Genomic DNA, 18233 nt, shown 5'->3' with positions numbered 1-18233 from the left:
TATTTGAATATATTTTGTGGATAAGATTTATTCCAACTAACAGTAGGTTGGCTTACTGAAATGGCAACCCCCTACAATGAAGTGTGAGACACCTTACAAATTATCATGAACTGTACAGATCATCATGTATACACTGTTTTTGCACTCTGCTGCATTCCCAATTACCTTTCTGTATCACCAGGTCAAATTTCAGGCAAAACAGTATCTTTGTATTCAAATGGTGTAGTGACTTTTTGAAAACATCATATTGGTCAGTTCCACACATTCATATTTGCGCTGTTGACGACGTCATCAAGTTTCAAGCTGAAACAAATAAAATTTATAGGTTTTTCAATGATGTCATTACATAATCTATCTGAACCTGAGTGAAATGATACTCATACTCATAGATTCAAGTCAAGTCAAGTCAAATCATTCAAATTTATACAGCACTTTTTCTGACCGAGGCAGCACAAAGTACTTAACAGACATTGACATGTACACACAGGTAGAGAAATATCCATGTGTACATGTATCCTAAGTGTAGTAAAAGAAAAAACAATTTATTGTGGTTCAAAATAAGAAATTTAGAAACATAAAAAGCTATTTATTGTGGTTTAAAATAAGTAATTATTTTAGATACGCACATTGCTAAATTAATTGTTTATTACATGTGGGTAAACCATAAGCCACTGACTGCTCATGTGATTGTACTTCAGGGGACAGAAGAACCTCAAGTTATTTCTGGGATGCACATGATTCAGGGGGTCCAGCTCTTTTGCAACATATTCAACATGGCATTCCTCCAGCAAAAATAAATTAAAAAATAAATAGATAAATAGTAATGATAACATGCAGTGCAGCTGCAAAACATTTGGTGCAACTAAAATTGTTTCTTTATTCTGCATTTACCAATCTTGATCACACAGCTACACGTGAAATGTAGGCAGGATTAGTTGTTGTATACTGTTGTATATTCTGTTCATGAATTTTATTAAGAACACACTTGCTCTTTAACCAATTGCATCTTTATTTTCAGAAGCGTGGGTAGGATGCATTCCACCAAGTTGTCTATAATGGAAAACTGAAAATGAAGTTATTTTAGATTTAACTCTTGAGAGCATACAGGAATCAGTAGGCTAAAATTGTTTTGAATATTGCCAGACATATTGTTGAATAAAGTCAACGTCTACCAAACAAAGCTAGGCTTTCCTTAAAAATATCATTTTACATAAACAAAAGCTAAAACATATAAAACTAAAACTATGCACAGCAGACAGCAATATATTTTTCTTTAAAAATATAATGTTATAGTTTTTGCTTTTTTAAACATTGATGGTTGATTTTTTATTTATTTTTTTGCTCAACATTGACAGTCACACTCACAGATCAGTTGTTAGTAAAAAGTACCCTAAAAATGTGTTGACAATTAATTGAAACCTACCCAGCATGTAAGCTTCCCCTGCATGGTCTTTAGTGCAATCTAGAAACGCCGTCTGTATCTGAACTGAATGTCTCTGACTGGATGCATAGAGCCAAAACCCCATCGCTTGACGTCAATGGCAGGGATCTCTTCATGAGGGTTCTTCAGCTCAAAGTCAAAATATGTGAGCATGAGGAAGACAAACTGCTTCAGCTCATTGGTGGCGAAGAAGCGGCCTGGGCACATGCTGACCCCAGCACCCCAGGGCATGTTGTAGTATCTCAGCTTTTTGCCGTTCTTGTAGAAATCGGTCTTTTTGCTGCCCTCTGGTGTGAGAAAGCGGTTGTACTTGAAGGTGTGTGGTTCAGGATGGACCTCAGGGTCCATCTGGACAGCAGAGTAGGGGAAGAGGGCCACTCGGTCGCCCTGGCGAATTCTGTACTCATTCCCATCAGCCATCTTCAGGGACATGCCTTCCATCACGCCCCGGATGAGAACGGGGGCAGTCTTGAGCCTGAGAGTCTCGTCCACCGCGCTGTCCAGGACAGGTGTTTTGAGCAGCATGTCACGAGTGAGATCAATGAGCGGCCCTCCTCGCTTTACCTCCTGCCCCGTCTCCCTTAGCAGTTCCTCAACCTCGTTCCGGACGGCCTTCAGTGCTTCAGGGTGCTTCATGAGGTGGAGGAGCAGCCAGAAAGAAGATGGTCCTGTGTTGCCCTGGGCCGCCCAGAGGAGGAGGAACAGGTGCCGGTTGCGCATTGACTCATCCATCCCCATCTCTCTTCTTGCCTCCTGTTGGTCCAGAACCCAGCCACTGATGTTCTCCTTCTCGCTCAACTTATGCACTGACAGTGTACTCCAGAACAGCCTCTTCAGCCTCTCCACCTCCATCTTCTCCCTGGGGGGCAGGACCCCATATGCGAGCCTGGGGAACAGTTTGTCATACTTCCTGAATTCGTAAAAGAACTTGTCGGACTCCAAGCGGTCGACTTCATGGGCTTTGTCCAGGGTGCCACAGGTCTTAGCAGTCTCATTGCCGAACAGGGCCAAGTAACCTGCCCGAAAGACGATATTGTAACTGTAGTGGAACAGCCCATCCTCTTTCCAGGCGCCCTGCTCTGTTGTGGAGTCAATGCTGTGCAACATCATGCTCTGTAGGTTTTTCATCATAGATTGGGTCATGACCTCCAGGCCATCACCCTTCAAGTGCTTGTTGCTGCTTGCGTGCAAGAGTTCGTGGTCACTGTCCGTGGGTTGGTAGTCAAACACTCTTTTCACCAAATGCCTGGCAAACTTGTTGAAATCAAGCTTAGCCCGGGCCTCTTTCACTATGTTGCCAAAGGACAATGGATCCATGATGAATGTGAAGTAGAATCCAGCTAGCTGCACTGTGAAAATGTCCCCGTGCTTCTCTTTCATCCTCTGGAGGAACAGGGCGGTGTCATTCCGAAACTCCAGGATGTGACCCAGCCAAGGTATGGGCCCCTTCTCCAGTGGCGGCTCTCCGGGCTGCCGTTTGCGGAATGCCCCCAGGATGTAGAGTCCCCCGATCACAGCTGCCACAAGGGCAATGAGGGCAGGCAGCAAAAGCCCCATCTTGTTGCACTTGGAATTAATGAACTGCTGAGGAATTCCTCTGTATTTATCAGCAACAGCTTTACTCCTCCCCTGTCTATTGCAACACCACTTTTGTATTCAGATCGAATAACGAATGACGGTAACATTAACTATTTCCCAGCTGACTTCTGTCAGCTATTTGTGAACTTAGTACACAGTGAGGGTGATGTTTGGATATATATTTATTTTTAACATATGGAAACATAAGGTGGACCACTAAAAAACTCAACAATGTCCTCACATAAATCTTTGTTACCAAACTGAAAAAGAAACAGAATGACGGCATGAAATGGTAAAAAACTGATTCTTGTATAAATGGTTAATAAGTAACAGAAGCAAAAGGATAAAGATCATTTCCGAGAATCAGTCATCAGTGTGCTGGTTTGGAAGTTATTAAGTACAGAAGAACTGACAAAAAAGAACACTGTATGATTTATAATATTAGAGTATTGCAGGAGAGAGAAGAGGTTGCATAAATCGCCTTTAAGAAATGGCAACTATTCTTTCAAATGTTACCAGTGTTGGGCAATAGCGTCGGTAGAAGTACAAGTTTAACAACATTTCTCAGTAGCGTGGTAGTAGCGTCGCTGTTTTCTGAATCAAATAGCTTTTCAGTGGCGAAGCTCTTTTATTGCTCAAGTAGTGCGGTAGCGTCCACACAAGCTACATTTCCCCAAGCATTTCTGTTATGGAATGCCATTTGAGCATATAACGAAACGTTCTTCCATACTTGCTGCGGTCTGAAATAAAACTGCTAAGGATCAGTAAATGACGCCACCGCTATACACTGACCTGTATGTGTAGCCGACAGAAGCACTTCTGTATGACGGTGACATCACGTCGCAGTCCTTGGGCTGATGCCTGGAATACAAACACACGCGAGCTTGAGTTTACTTGATGGAAAGATAGGTATGTAGCTAGGTACGCTATTTATTTTAGTTATTGCACTCGCGCCTATTCGTTTAATTGTTGCTTGTATTATTTGCATAGACTGCTTTGTTGCGTCATTGATTTTTTGAATTACATTTCTACATTTCTCTGCGGGGTAGCTTCAGTGTAGTGAAGCTTCATTTAATGTAGAGTAACTGGTAGTTTAGCTTACTACACTTTCCAAGTAGCTTGCCCAACACTGAATGTTACCCACTGTTACAGATATGAATGCATTGCATTAAGAATGTTATCAGTTTCTTATTTTTTGATATACATTTGACAGTCTGTCCTTTAAAAACTGTGAACACTGGGTTCAAGGACATAATACAGCATATGATTAAATGTTATCCACAATGAACTCTACATAATGTGCATTTTAAAATAAAATTTATGTTTAAAGCATTGTGCTAAATAATCTCAAAGTGATTGTACAGTACATTCCCAGAATGAAGCAATACATGAATTGCCAAGATATTTGTAAACAAATTTCACATTTCCAGTGGGATGTAGCAGTGGAATTTATGTAGTAGCAGGCCATTCACTGTAGTATATTAATTCATTCAACTCATTCACATGATTTAAGTACAATTTTAAAATAAATCCTCCTTCCTCATGATTCCATCTATTTTCTGAAGTGCACCAATCCCTTTTCCAGCAAACCATCCCCACAACATGATGATGCCACCCCCATGCTTCACAGTTGGAATGGTGTTCTTCGGATGAAAAGCCTCACCCTTTTCTCCATGCATAGCACACATCATTATGGCCATACAGTTCCATTTTTGTTTCATCTGACCAGAGAACACTCCTCCAAAAGGCTAGGTCTTCATCCTGGTGGTCACCTGCAAACTTTACTCTGGCTTTTTTTTATGATTTTATGAACTTTTTGGCTACAGACTGCAGATGACAGATGTTTTCCAGGAACTTAACTTCAGGGGGCAATGAACCGGGGTAATCCACAACAGTGGGCTTCCAAAGGTTTCAAGTCTTTACTGTGCCCTACGAAACTTATTGAGCAATGTTGCCATGGTATCGGTGACATGGTAAGTTATTATAGGTCAGCAAACAGCAATTCCCTTTGAAAGCAGGCAGCTAACTACACATTTTTCAAACAATAAAGTCAATGAATTAACAAAATTGAATGATATTGGCATCCTCTGATTTCATTAAAAAAAAGAATGTCGTGAAAAAAGTATTTGATCCCTTCCAGATTTCCTCTAAGATTGCATATTTGTTGCACTGGTTTCAGATCTTTGGACAAAATGTAAGACTAGATAAAGAGACCTTAATTAAACACAAAATGCAAGTTTTAAATTTCATTTAACGGAAAAAACACACTATGAAAATACACGAAAAGAATACCCCACATTATCTTTTATGCTAGAAAATTTGAAATTGTATTCTACTTTTTCTTTCTCTGCACCAAGTTGATGGAGAGCAATGTAGGATCTCTTGACAAGTGTGTGTTTGGTTGACTAAAAAATAAGACATTTGGTTGCATTGCAATAACAACTTTCATATTTAGTTACATTTTGTGGAAAGGTGGAGTATTCTGTTATTCTCATTTTCCTGTGTTGTTCCACACACCAGCGCCTGACAAACCATTAACATCACCCAGTTCCCCCGTACTGTCTGAAGATCTGAAACCATTCAGTGTGACAAATAGGCAATCCTAGAGGAAATCTGGAAGGGGTCAAATACTTTTACACGACACTCTTTTCTTTAATGAAATCAGAGGATGCCAATATAATTTAATTTTTGAATTTTAAATTAATTTAATTCATTGATTGAAAAAGGGAATTGCTGTTTGCTGACCTATAATAACTTACCATGACACTGATGCCATGGCAACATTGCTCAATGGGTCTCCTAGGGCACAGTAAAGAGTTTTGGGAGCCCACTGTTGTGGATAACCCCAGTTCATTGCCCCCTGAAGTTAGGTTCCTGGAAAACATCTGTCATGTGTAGTCTCATTTGTGCCCATATGGCACTTGTTCATAATTCCTTTATCAGTTGTCATTTCACGTAAAATGTACATACACAAGCACTTATAGAAACATAATCATAGAAACATACTGCAGTAAAAAAAAAAAACTCCATATTTATGTCACAGAACTGTATTACCCCTAATTTAGAATAGTTTAATATCTTAATCCAAGTGTAGGAAGTTGAAATCTGGAACTAAGATTAACAGCACAGAGGACATCGGAAGTACCACAAGAATCTTAAATATTATTATGCTTTATAGCTACATGATAACCGGTGGACTGCAGAGTGAAAGTGGTGGCTTGCTCACATTTTGTGGAAGTCAGTGACCTCACATGTTTAAGGTCAACACAGTAACTGGATTGACCTATAACACAGTTATGGTTCCCATATTATGAAGAAAAACAAATTCTGCTCATATATATAAAAATGAACTGTCTTAGTTCAAGTTCAGTATCCCATTAGATGAAACAATACTGACATCTGCTGGTTAAGTACTGGAACATTAATAATTTTCAACGGTTTATCCCTCAGAAACATATTTATCAGCAGTAATATTTATCAGCCAGCAGGACCTGTGAGAACTGTTGAAAAAATAAACATAACTATTCTCATTGTCATCCTGGAAGTGGACCAGAGCTGCTTATACAAGTGGACTCATATTTTGTAACAAACATTTATTTCAAAATGTATTTAGCGGAGATGGCATATGTTATAAACAAACAGTAATATTCTTCAGAAATGTGAAGTACAGCTAAATATTTAAAATAGAATCTGATGAAATCATGCATACATATATTTCCATTCTTAAAAAGAATGTGTATTTACCTGTTTTGTTTCTGTGTCTTGGGTGCACAACTTTATTACATTTTGGAAGTCAATCAGATGAAATGGCACACCATTAAAAAAGGCTACAATGGAGTAAAATAAAATTAATGTAATTGTCTCATAAATAGGAGCTTTAGCAAAAGTTCTACCAGGAAGACTTTTGAGTGATTCTAATGTGCTTAGTGCCAGTAATGGAATAAATCGTTTTTAATTCATTCTTCACTGTCAATTTAGTTTTTCTGCATCCCCTTCCTACTCCCTGCCACCAAAACCTTTGGTACCCCACCTTAGGGGTCACAAGGTGAATTTAACAAACAGTTGATGGAATATTGTACAGCCATACTGTATAGGTCAGTGATAAATTGCTTGAATTCCATTACATGTTGCCTTCAAATTATGGTCTAATAATTATATACTTACAAATTAGTCACATATCACTCAATGTGGGGAACCTCTAACTTATCAAATGGTGCTTTGAACTCCACTGGCCTTAATGAGTATTGGTTCTTAGTTTATATTTCCACAGACAGCCAATCACAAATAAAAGTAACAAAACGATCATTTGAGAGTCATAGAGAGCCAAAGACTAACACTACCTTTAATTGCTATGGCCTAACAATATAGATGCAGCACATTGTGAGACTGGCATGGCATATATACTATTTGGTTTGTCTACTCATATGTGTACACGATTTTCATCACAACAAATCCCACCAACATGGAGACGTGTCTCCACCTGCTGGTTTGGAAATTACTAGGAGGCTGCTTCAAAGTCTAAGTGTGTTTGTAACTTACATACATATGTCCTATGAGCAAAATATTGTTCAGAACAAATATTCTGTTCAAAACTGTAGAAATTAAAAAAAAAGACAGGCCATTCTTAAGTGAATTGGGCAGGTAGACACATAGTATCTGTAGGAATTCATTTAGATTTTAAATGAGGCATCTTGTTTATGAGCAGGAAATAGCAAGGAATCAAGGCCAGAACTTCAGTCGGTGTCACTGGAAATTTTGGATTTATAATTAAAATATCTGTTTTAAGTTCTCTCATTTACATATCATTATGGTTGATTTTATATTTTTATTGTGACAACTTAAGGCAATCATACTTTATGCATCTCCTAATTAAATTGCTTTACCAACCACCAACTTTACCAATACCAACTTTACCCTGGCCTTTGAAGTGAACAACTGAAATGTTCTGGGCAGTGTTCTGGCTATGTTCCAAAGGAAACAGTCAGTTGGAAAAAAAGCTTGAAAATCATTTCCTGACCCCTAGCCATTGGGACAGATTTTTTTAATACCATGAACTAGAATACAAACTGGAACAGAAACAAATTAAAGCGTCTACATGATTATAACCAACAGTTTGCTGAGTAAATCCAGAGACTGTTATATGTGTATTATAGTGGTACACAGCATGCTATGGGTGTCACAAAAATGCAATGGTACTAGTACATTTTATTTTCAGTGAATATTATTCATGTACAAATGATATCTTACATTTTGTAATTAAATGCAGAATATATTGAATATATGCTTTATTTCTCACATATAGTCAGGAGAACATCTGCAGAGGAAATACAAATTAATGCAATTACTGTAGATGGCATTGGAAATTGAACCTGGATCTCACAGGTGACAGGAAAGGCTTCACATCCTGCTTTTAGTCCTGCCAGGCCTGGGAGTTTTTGGATACTGATCAGTTCAGAGCTCCGAGTCTCATCTTGTTCAGAGTCACAAAAATTCACTGAACATTTTCCACCATTGTCAGTTCAATCCCGGTATTCAGATCGGAAGAAATACTTGTGCTGCCCGTACACTCAAGTGAGTATGCCCTTCCTCTCTTACAAACTTTTTTCAGGATCTTGAAGAGGCAGCTACGGAATCTTTTGTTCACAAAGGCATATAGAATGGGATTCAGACAGGTGTGTGTGAAGGCCAGGCTCTCTGTGACTTGGATAGCAAGGTCTAGTCGTTTGCTGGTGGCACAGTCAGAAATCACGTGGAGGTCTTGAAGGGAGTGCAAAAACAAGACCAGGTTGTACGGGAACCAGAGCACAAAGAAAACCACGACCAAGGCAACCGCCAGCTTCAGAGTCCTGGATTTCTTTCCCAGCTTCATTTTAACTGCAAAGCAGCCGATGCTCAGATAGAAGAAGAGCATTGCCAGGAAGGGTATGAGAAATCCTATTATGTTCATTTGGAACTTTAAGAAAATTCTCCATGGCGACAAGTGCTCACCTCCAAATTCATGTGTGCAGGTCTTCTTCCCATCAAACTCCTGCAGCTTCACAAAGTTCAGATCTGGAGCTGCGGCCAAAAAAGAGAGAGCCCAAACCACAATGCACATCACATAACACTTAGGCGATTTGACAAACCTGTTGGTAGAAGAGGCCCAGACAATGTTCAAATATCTATCTAGGCTGATACATGTAATGAAATAGATGCTGCTGAACAAGTTCACTGTGTAAATCAATGTGATCGTCTTGCACCCAAAGTCACCGAAGATCCACTCAGAGTGGGCGTAGACTGCCCAAAACGGGAGCGTCACCGCAAACAAAATGTCAGAGGCAGCCATATTTAAAAGATATACAGAGGTTACACTAGAAGGTTTTATGTACTTGATCAGAATAAAGACCAGAAGAGTGTTTCCCACAATGTCAAGAGCGCACACAAAGGTGTAAAAAACAGGCAGGAATATCCTGCCGAATGCTCTCACGTGCGTCTTCTCACACAGTCCATAGTCTTGGTAAGAGCCATCAGAAAAAGCATAGTAGTGACTGTAGTCATAATCAGAACCAAATTCTTGAGGGGCGGTAACAGAGATGTCCGGCTCAGGCATATTGCTTTGAGTTATGCAGCTGAAATGAAAAGAGTCAAGAATATTAGGTTTCAGTCATATTGATGCAAAACTGGCAGCTTCTGTTGCAAAGGACACAAATAAAACAGCCAACTATATCAAGGGAACATCAACTAAGTGCAAGTTCAACATCAAAAGTATCATTTCATAACCAAAACCACTCATTCAGTCCCTGTGAGAAAAACAGTACTTTCATCACACAAATAAAGATTTCTTCACTCAGAATGTAACTGGAAATATGACTAAAGAAATGGCAGCCATTTTGTTATTTTTTGAACAGAATGTAAATAAACTACATTTGCATTAAATTGAAATAAATTAAAGCATAATTGTGCAGACATACCGTTGTGTTCCCACCAAATCTTCAGAAATACAGTTGTGAGGCAAGTGATTTCCAGAACTTCCTCAGGAAAAGTTGAACACATACGCCCTCATACCAAGCATACCAAATGTAGGCCTAATAAAAGTGTTTTTCCATTTAAAGGGGCGTTCACCATCCGTCTGCTTTTGTGTCACTGCTGTTTTTCTTGTTCTTTTTTTTTGTTTTTACAGCAGAGCAGAGCCAACTGTAGATACAGATACAACAGCATGGAAAGTGCCATCGGGGTCTGAACACCAGCCATTTGGGGAGATTTACATTTGGTACCAAAACTTTTTATGTTAATATACATAATATGCATACATTTCTGATAATGGACCAAGTATTTTGTTGACTTGTCTTAGTTACATCCTGTAAAGAAATCAATGCATATTTTGCATTCTGGCATTTGACAGAGACAAAAAATAATCTGAACTCCTTGCATTTTCTAAATTTGATAACTAAAATAGCTCTCAAAAAAGTGAAATTATCTGCAGGCACATGCAGTGAAAATGTCCAGTGTTAATTACTCCAGAGTGGGATCAAATATTATCTGTTAAGAGTTGTATTAACACTGCCAGAGTTGAATTAACACTGGACATTGTACTGTGCAAGACTCAGAATAAAGGCTGTTTGTATGTCTCTATAGCTGACTGACTCCAAAAAAGGAGTACACTATCAGGGGAAGGTGGTATCTCTATATCTCTCTCCTTTACTCACAAAGTTCATAATTGTTAAATTGAATAGATTCTTTCAGTTTGGATTATTATAATTAGTTCCCATGTAATTTAGCTATGCTAAGTGGGGACAGCATTTAATTGGCGGTGTTTTTTTTCTTTTTTTAGCTTCTTTCTATATTTTAGAAGCCAAGAATTTTTTTTTTCTTGTGAGCAAAGTGTCCTGTTTTTGCTCACCAAGTGTTTTCAATAGGGTTAAGGTCAGTTTCTTCCCACAAAGCTTCATAAATCCACGGATACAATGGATACAAATCCTCTCAGAGCTGCAGAGACACCAAAGACCAAATTGAAGTGGAATTTGTCTTGTTTGCAAAACTTTTTACAATAGTGTTCATCCTGTTTCTGATTTCTAATTTCCTTTACCTTGCAAATGTATTCATGCTTTCACTTTAAAAGACAATATATTAGCACGTACAGGGACAATCCTGTATGTCCACAGTCCATAGAAATACACAAAGCAAATAAATAGCATATGAATATCTATGTATTGCAAGTTGTAACCTTGAATACCAAACAGGACCAAAGAAGGAAGGATATTCATTTTTTCAGTGCAGCTTAATGGTGTCGTCAGGCGTTTAAAGCTCAAAGGTAATATACGCTGGCTTTGAGAATGTTCAATTTTGTGCTTAATTATGTGTCTGGTGTTGCTTAGTTGAAGCTCCTGGAGCTGCATATTGGGGCTCATAAAAGATATAGAAATGACTTGTCATCACATTTCACATAAAAACCACGCATGAGCTCTTATCTGGTTTCTATTGTTTGTGAAAAGTGAACACACATCATTCATGTCCCTATTCTATTTTCCCTATGGCGTATCAGGATGTGTGCAGAAAGAATAGGCCTACTGGACATTTCTCCCCACTTGCAAAAGTGTGTCTGCAGCAAAATCTGCTCTGTGGAAGACAGGAGCAAAATGCAAGCACCATTTGATTTGCTCCATCAGTCGAATGTGCTCACTGGGTATAGCTGTGGTTCCTCTCTGCCATGGATTCTTGTGAGGGCTGTCTTTCTGTGTCTGGTCCCCAGGTGTCTGTTGGGGACCAGGGAACAATAATCTGGGGTTGTCTTTGTTGGCATGCTAGTTGTAACTGTACGTAACTCTGCAGTGCTGCAAAGTGTTGACTTCTGGAACTAGTACGAGAGAAGTGAGCTCCAGATAACTGTGAACTATATCAGCTCATATCAGGTCAGTGCAACTTAGCACATCTGTTTCCACTCACATTATTGTTCATTGTGATGCTTGGTTGTATTTATAATTAATTTGTGACACGTACAGCTGTGTGCATCCGGTCCACTGTTTGGTCCTGACTGTGTCAGTGCGGACTGTGGCTGCCAGCCTTGCAGAATGCCAGATAATTGACCACAGTGCCACCAGGGGGAAGGGTTTTAGTTTTTTGCCATATAGCTCGCCACAGAAGATATGGCTCCCAATATTCAGCTGAGAAAGAACTCTTCCCCAGAAGGCTCTAATTTATGATGTTAGCTAATCAGCTACCACAATAGCTGCTAATGCATAATTACCAACTTTTACCAACATTAATCAAACCAGGAACAATGCAGACTTTAGTGAGACATCTATCAAATTTCAGCAGGCTATGCTGGAAAAAGATACTGAAGAGAAAGCTACAAAGAAGCTGAACTTTATTAGTTGGACCAAGTGTCAAGATTCACCCTTGCATTTATGCTTTTATATTGCCATTTAAATCAACTTAAGACAAGGAAATGAGTGCAGAATGAATCGGACAGCTACTTACTGTTTTGTGGAGAATCGTCCTGCTTCCTCTTCCATCTTCAGACCGTAGGCTTGCAGAGATACATTGCTGTTCCATGGTAAGATGACAATCCCACTGAAATCCTCCCTTATTTTGTGATGCCACAACTAATAATTCACCATGGGGGGCGACTGGACAAAGCACTGCTTTTCTCCCTGCAGTCCCACGAGTTCAGCTGCACAGTAATTGCATTGGAGGAGTAGGCTACATTTCACTAGGACCGTGTGCAGGCTCACTCCAGATGCGATTTTCTAGAAGTGTAGGCTGGAATATGTGGCCTTGACTTGTTAGTTTGAGTCTGGACTGTCATTAGCCCATTAATCCCACCAAGGAGTCCACAGCAGTGGGATACAATTGATTTTCCCACCTAAGTTCTGACCTGGGACTTGAAACTGTAACCCTAAGGCAAACTCCAGCTTCTAAACCACTGCAGTGCAGTGTCACAATACAAATAGCCTACTTCAAGAACTAAGAGGATTATTGTTGTTACATGTAGTCACAGCAAGAAGGCTGTTAAATAGTCCCATACTCAGATCACTTACTGTGCAGTAACATTATCCTCACACACCAGAGTAATTTTGTTTTACATAAGGGCTTGTTGCTAGGGGCAAAGGGAACCTATAGCTGAGAGACTGAATACGTAATGAATGTGTTATTCATTTACCAGGAGGATTTATCGGCAGTCGGAACAAAAGCACAACGAAACAAAGCATTAAATCAGACAAATGTTGGAATTTTTGTTCAATACTGCATGTCATCTTAAATTGATTATTTAAAATAGCCCACTGCTTGTCATTTAAAAAAAATATTCAGTAACTTTACAGATTTTGGGGATATTCATTTAAGTCAAACGTGTATCCCCTGAAATAAAAGGCGGTCTCAAGAACAGAAGTCCGTTACACTTGACCACGTTGTCCTTAGGCTCGGCTCGGCTCAGCTCGGCTCAGCTCAGCTCAGCTCAGCTCAGCTCAACACAGTTATAAGGACCCTGGCTAAACATGGCACATTCTGTTCCATTCAAGGAGATCTCCATTGCAGCACGTGGCAGATATTTGTCACACCGTTGTCAGGAACACCCATTAAGTTACGTCATGTAACCTTATTTTAGTTGCCTTCCGGGAAATGTAGTCTTATAAAATAGGACGTATACATTCTTTTCATTATATCAAATCAAATACGCACGACAAGACCAATTGGCTAAATATAAATATATTAATACCAAATAAAAGTGTGTAAGTACTAAATAATAACAGTGTTCATATTATTAAACGTTAACTTGAATTTACTTGAAGAACTACATTCCCCAGCACATGTCCAAGCGAGCACGCCCATTAATACGTATGCAACAGAAACTTACGTCATGCTTGCTTTCGTAAGAGTTATATCACATCGGAACACTGCATGCCGGTAACTTTGACTGAAAACCGGGAGGTGTGGCTGCATTTCTGTCTAAGAACTCTATCAACATTAACCTCTTCATCAATATAATAGGTAAGTCTAGTAAGCCAATATCCATGGTATTAACTGTTTTTAAACAGTCTTAAAATGGTAAATTAACGTACGGTTAAGCCAGCGTTTCTCCATTACACACGAAGAGGCTGCTTTGTGAAACATGATATCTCTCCCTGAACATACGACAATGCGTAGGCTGTTGGCTAATTAAACGAAATGTTTTAAACTTAAATGTGAGCCTTATGCGACGGACTTGCAAATTACATATTTTAATTGTTGGCAACGCTTGCCAGGATTTAAACGGCGCTCGTAGATTTTAAACCTATATTTTTCATTGAGAAGAAACATTTGGCTACCTGTGATTAACGTACGGTTTAATAAGGATACTTTTGCTATAACCGCACGCAACATAGTCTTTGTAACGGGCAACCATGTCATCTTGTCGTCGCAGAATAATGTGTTGTATGGATTTTGGAAGGGTCTGACTGACTTGACCGAGCGTGCTTTCAGTGTCCTTGCCACCATTTTATAAGTTGTCTCAGTGCATCATTGTAAAATCATTATGGTTTGTGCTTCTTTAGCGATGTGCTGGTCACAACTTTTAGGCTGAACACCATGGGTTAGATGTGTTAGAGTTGAGATTGCCATTGCATTTCATTACAATTCTTTGTGGAAATATCATATCTGGTGTATTTCAAACGATATCCGTTTGTTAAACTTCCTTGTTGCAGTGTCCTGTCCACACCTCTAGTAGATAGGGTTGCGTCCTAAAGTCGTCATTTCTTGCAGCAGAAATCGGGTCCAAAGTGATGATAAACCATGAATGTGAACTATTGTTAGAGAAACGCGTTTGCTTCTCTCCAAAGTGCCCAAAGCGAGACTTTAGTGAAACTAGCTAGGTTTGTACTATTTACTTGTGGCAACCATTTTCGAGTTCAGAAGGGCTTCTCTGTGAATTTTCAGATTTGTTTACATACAACACATCAGAAATGTTACAAGTGAAAAAACTGGGGTAGAACTTCCAAACTTTCAGTCTGAACATGATTCATGTTCTTGTAAACCACTTAATTCCACTGTTACAGTAGTTGTTATACTCTGTCTACTTCCTTTTAAAATAATGCTTACATTTGTAGGTGTACTATTAGTAATCTCACGTGTGTGTTTCTTGTCTGTTTCATTCGATATTTCAGAAATGGCGACCTATGATGAGCACGAGTCGAAGTTCATGAGGAAAGCTAAGGAGAATCCATTTGTCCCGGCAGGTAAAAGATTTTATGAATATCCTAAAATCAAGCTATAGAATGTTTTGCCGATAAGTCGCACGATTGTGTATAAAAATTTAAATTATTTAATAGTGCTCTGTTATCTGAATTACTTGCCAATCACACAGTAATTAGCCTTAGTAAAAGGACATTCATTCCTGTATAGTACAGAGAATTCCAGAAGCTCCTAGCCATTATGTTATACAATGACATTCAAGTTTAGTACAGCTTGTTGGTGCTGCCTTGTAGCAGGTTACAGCAATAAAACTCTTGGTATCTCTTTCAGGGATGGCAGGATTCTTTGCAATTGTGGGCTATGGCCTGTACAGATTGAAGAGCCGGGGGGACACAAAAATGTCCGTCCATCTCATCCATATGCGTGTGGCTGCCCAGGGATTTGTGGTGGGAGCAATGACCATCGGTAGCCTCTTTTGCATATTATTTATTGTTCCCTAACATGCAAATGGAAAATTCATAACAGCCCTCGAGTCGTAACTCAAAGCTAGCTTCACAGCTGGAAAATTTCTGTTATGCTTCATATTTCCAAAACGCTAGGATAAGGTACCACATGAGACTCATTTTCAAAATGAAGACAGTTGGAATTACAGGAGGTATTTCAGAGTGGGTCCGGAACTGCCTACAGGGCAGAACACAGAGTAGTAGGAGGGATTTTATCTGAGAAGGGTACTGTGAGAAGTGGCATTCCACAGAGATGTAGAGTTGGGAAACTTAAGGCAGGACTACTTTATGGGAGGAACAAAATTTGAATGTGCTCAATTTGGGGAAAAAAAACTTGAGTAGTAGTTGATGAAAGACTCTCAGGTTGTAGGCACTGTGCTGTAACAGTAAAAAAAAAAAAAAGTCCACAGGATGCTGGGATATATAGTCAAATACATTGAGTATAAATCCAAGGAAGTTATACAATATCTTTGTCAGACCACACTGAGTATTGTGTGCAGTTCTGGGGACCGTACTACTAAGACGTGGAGGCTCAGGAAAAGGTTTAAAGAAGGACAACCAAATTGGGTTCTGGTATGAAAGATAAAAGGTATGAGGAAAGACTTAAGATGCTTCTCTGTGATAGACTGGCAAACTGTCCAGGGTGTATTCTTGACTCTGGGATTCTGCATGATGGGATAGGCTCCAGCACCTCCCCTGACCTGGACCAGGAATCACCGGGTATAGATAATGGAATGATGGGATTTAAGATGCTTAATCTCTTCAAGTTTAGTAAAATGAGACTTAATGGCGATTTGAATATTGAGGGGGCTTGAATGAAATTTACCAAAAGTTAGATTCCGGACAGACGTTAGAAAGTATTTTTTCACACAGAATAGTCACTGCATGGAATGGCTTACCAGGTCATATAGTACAGGCAGAAATTCTGGGGTTTTTCAAGACCAGGCTTGATACCGTTCTAGATAATATCTAGTTTGTTGATAAACTGAGCTCTAGGTAGGTACACTTTAGTGGTTGAAAATAGGTGAGCATGTTGGGCTGAGTGGCCTGTTCTCGTCATTATGTTATGTTATATGTGTTTTCTGAATAATATTCCAATTAAATTTGATGTTTTGGCAAGCTCTTGGCTCTTGCCAAAATTTTATTCAGTTGTACTAAACTGAACAATAACCACCAAATAGCTGCTGCAAAATGTAGATTTGGAGTTGTAAGTGATGGTGTGGTGTAGTGCATGTTATCTAGACTATCACAAGCTGGCAAAAGTGACCTTTAATTGTGTTACTAATACCATATATATGGCTTAACATGACTATGGCTTAACAGGAATCAATGGAACTTTCCCCAAAAGTTTGTGTTACCTTTTCTTGTTTTAAAATTGTGTAAGTAATGTTTAGTTGGCTGCTACTAAAAATTACTAAAGGCTAAACTTGCGGTGAGAACAGTGAAGTTTTAAATTCCAATTTTGCTTCTATATTGACATTTGATTGCTATGTTTTAATGCTTGTTTTCAATGTGTGTCTTATTTTACATGAGTCATTTATTCAATGTACAGAGACTACATCGTGAAGCCCAGAGAACAGGAGAAAGCCCTGAAAAACCACTGAAAATGTTCACCGGCCCATTTTTTATGTTCTCGGATGACGCCTCATTAAGGTGTTAAGTCGTTGATGTACTCTTAATATAAGTGCAATTCATATTCGCTTGTAATGGTGTATGAATTGCTTTAGCAACCTTTTGGTGCATTTTTAGATTGCACCTTCTGACCACATATATCACTGTGCTCTATCAAAATGTAATGCCTAATCTGTACAAAATGCAATGATTTAATATTACTGTTATGGACTTCAGGGTAGATCCACTCCATCCAGTAATTTCAAACTGGGTTGTCGTACATTAATCAGGGAACTCTCATTCCACGCTGAAAATGACATTAGAGCAGAAGGCAGCAGAGTAAAAATGTGGAAATTTGTTAAGTTCATTTCACAGTGCAACTGGGAAATGGTTCCAATTTGTGAATGCTTGAAACGTCTTTCTGGGATCAGTAGTGGAGTCAGATAAATAGTCTTAGATTAAAAGCAAATGTTGGGCTGGAAAGACAAGGTTATTTGTGAAGGAAAGAAAATTATTAAAAAAAGGAAAGAACCCTCTTTGTGCAAGTGCCAGGGCATTTCAAACAGGCATAAGATCAAGATATTAGTTTATTTTCATATTCAAAAGACCTCCTCTAGTAGGACTTCATCTTTATACAAGAAACATTTTGAACTTATACATACTGTTCAGAATTTCTGATTTATGGAGAGAACATGTTTGATACCTCATACTCTTTTTTGTTTTCACTGGTCTGTTTAATAATGGGAAATGCATTTTATTTATACTTTTATGATGATATTAGGAGAGTAAAGGCAATGGCATTCAAAATGCCACATTTTATTTACAGTGTTTCATGATGAGAACAGCAAATTGATTATTATGTAAGGAAAATGATATTTTTGTGGCATTTGTTTCTTAAAAGAACAATGGTCACATAAATGTAAAAATTAAAGTATTCTTGGTGGAATTACACCTTG

General features: G+C 38.9%; 4 protein-coding genes across 5 annotated transcripts in view; 1 reads left to right on the top strand and 3 right to left on the bottom strand.

Annotated features, from left to right (window-relative positions):
* The window catches only part of cx47.1 (connexin 47.1), a 36143-nt gene extending 31322 nt beyond the window's left edge, over nucleotides 1–4821 (bottom strand). Inside the window, exons 1-2 of the mRNA XM_035428082.1 lie at nucleotides 4683–4821; nucleotides 3812–3880 (exon numbers count right to left, since the gene is read on the bottom strand). The gene's annotated coding sequence lies outside the window, so the exon portion shown is untranslated. The remainder of the gene's footprint in view (nucleotides 1–3811; nucleotides 3881–4682) is intronic.
* LOC118232872 (5-beta-cholestane-3-alpha,7-alpha-diol 12-alpha-hydroxylase-like) lies at nucleotides 407–3036 on the bottom strand. Its single transcript, XM_035428079.1, has 2 exons — nucleotides 1372–3036; nucleotides 407–1331 (listed from the first exon to the last, which is right to left on the bottom strand). The coding sequence occupies exon 1, from the start codon at nucleotides 2996–2998 to the stop codon at nucleotides 1463–1465; it is 1536 nt and encodes a 511-aa protein (XP_035283970.1). The 5' UTR covers nucleotides 2999–3036; the 3' UTR covers nucleotides 407–1331; nucleotides 1372–1462.
* Nucleotides 4822–8027: 3206 nt separating the features above from the next.
* LOC118233077 (atypical chemokine receptor 2) lies at nucleotides 8028–10112 on the bottom strand. Of its 2 annotated transcripts, XM_035428423.1 has the most exons (3): nucleotides 9970–10112; nucleotides 9008–9627; nucleotides 8028–8893 (listed from the first exon to the last, which is right to left on the bottom strand). In XM_035428423.1, exons 2-3 carry the CDS (start codon nucleotides 9606–9608, stop codon nucleotides 8511–8513), a joined length of 984 nt encoding a protein of 327 aa, XP_035284314.1. In that variant the 5' UTR covers nucleotides 9609–9627; nucleotides 9970–10112; the 3' UTR covers nucleotides 8028–8510. The 2 variants fall into 2 exon arrangements, with proteins under 2 accessions (XP_035284314.1, XP_035284312.1); XM_035428421.1 differs by having other exon boundaries at nucleotides 8028–9627.
* A 3754-nt stretch (nucleotides 10113–13866) lies between these two features.
* Nucleotides 13867–17845, top strand: higd1a (HIG1 hypoxia inducible domain family, member 1A). Its single transcript, XM_035430808.1, has 4 exons — nucleotides 13867–13984; nucleotides 15136–15207; nucleotides 15494–15628; nucleotides 17197–17845. Exons 2-4 carry the CDS (start codon nucleotides 15138–15140, stop codon nucleotides 17268–17270), a joined length of 279 nt encoding a protein of 92 aa, XP_035286699.1. The 5' UTR covers nucleotides 13867–13984; nucleotides 15136–15137; the 3' UTR covers nucleotides 17271–17845.
* The last annotated feature ends 388 nt before the right edge of the window (nucleotides 17846–18233 follow it).

Source organism: Anguilla anguilla, chromosome 8 (genome assembly GCF_013347855.1).
Source record: "Anguilla anguilla isolate fAngAng1 chromosome 8, fAngAng1.pri, whole genome shotgun sequence".
NCBI lineage: Eukaryota > Metazoa > Chordata > Actinopteri > Anguilliformes > Anguillidae > Anguilla > Anguilla anguilla.
Note: the sequence above shows the minus strand (reverse complement) of the source record. Positions and strands in the feature narration are given on the sequence as shown.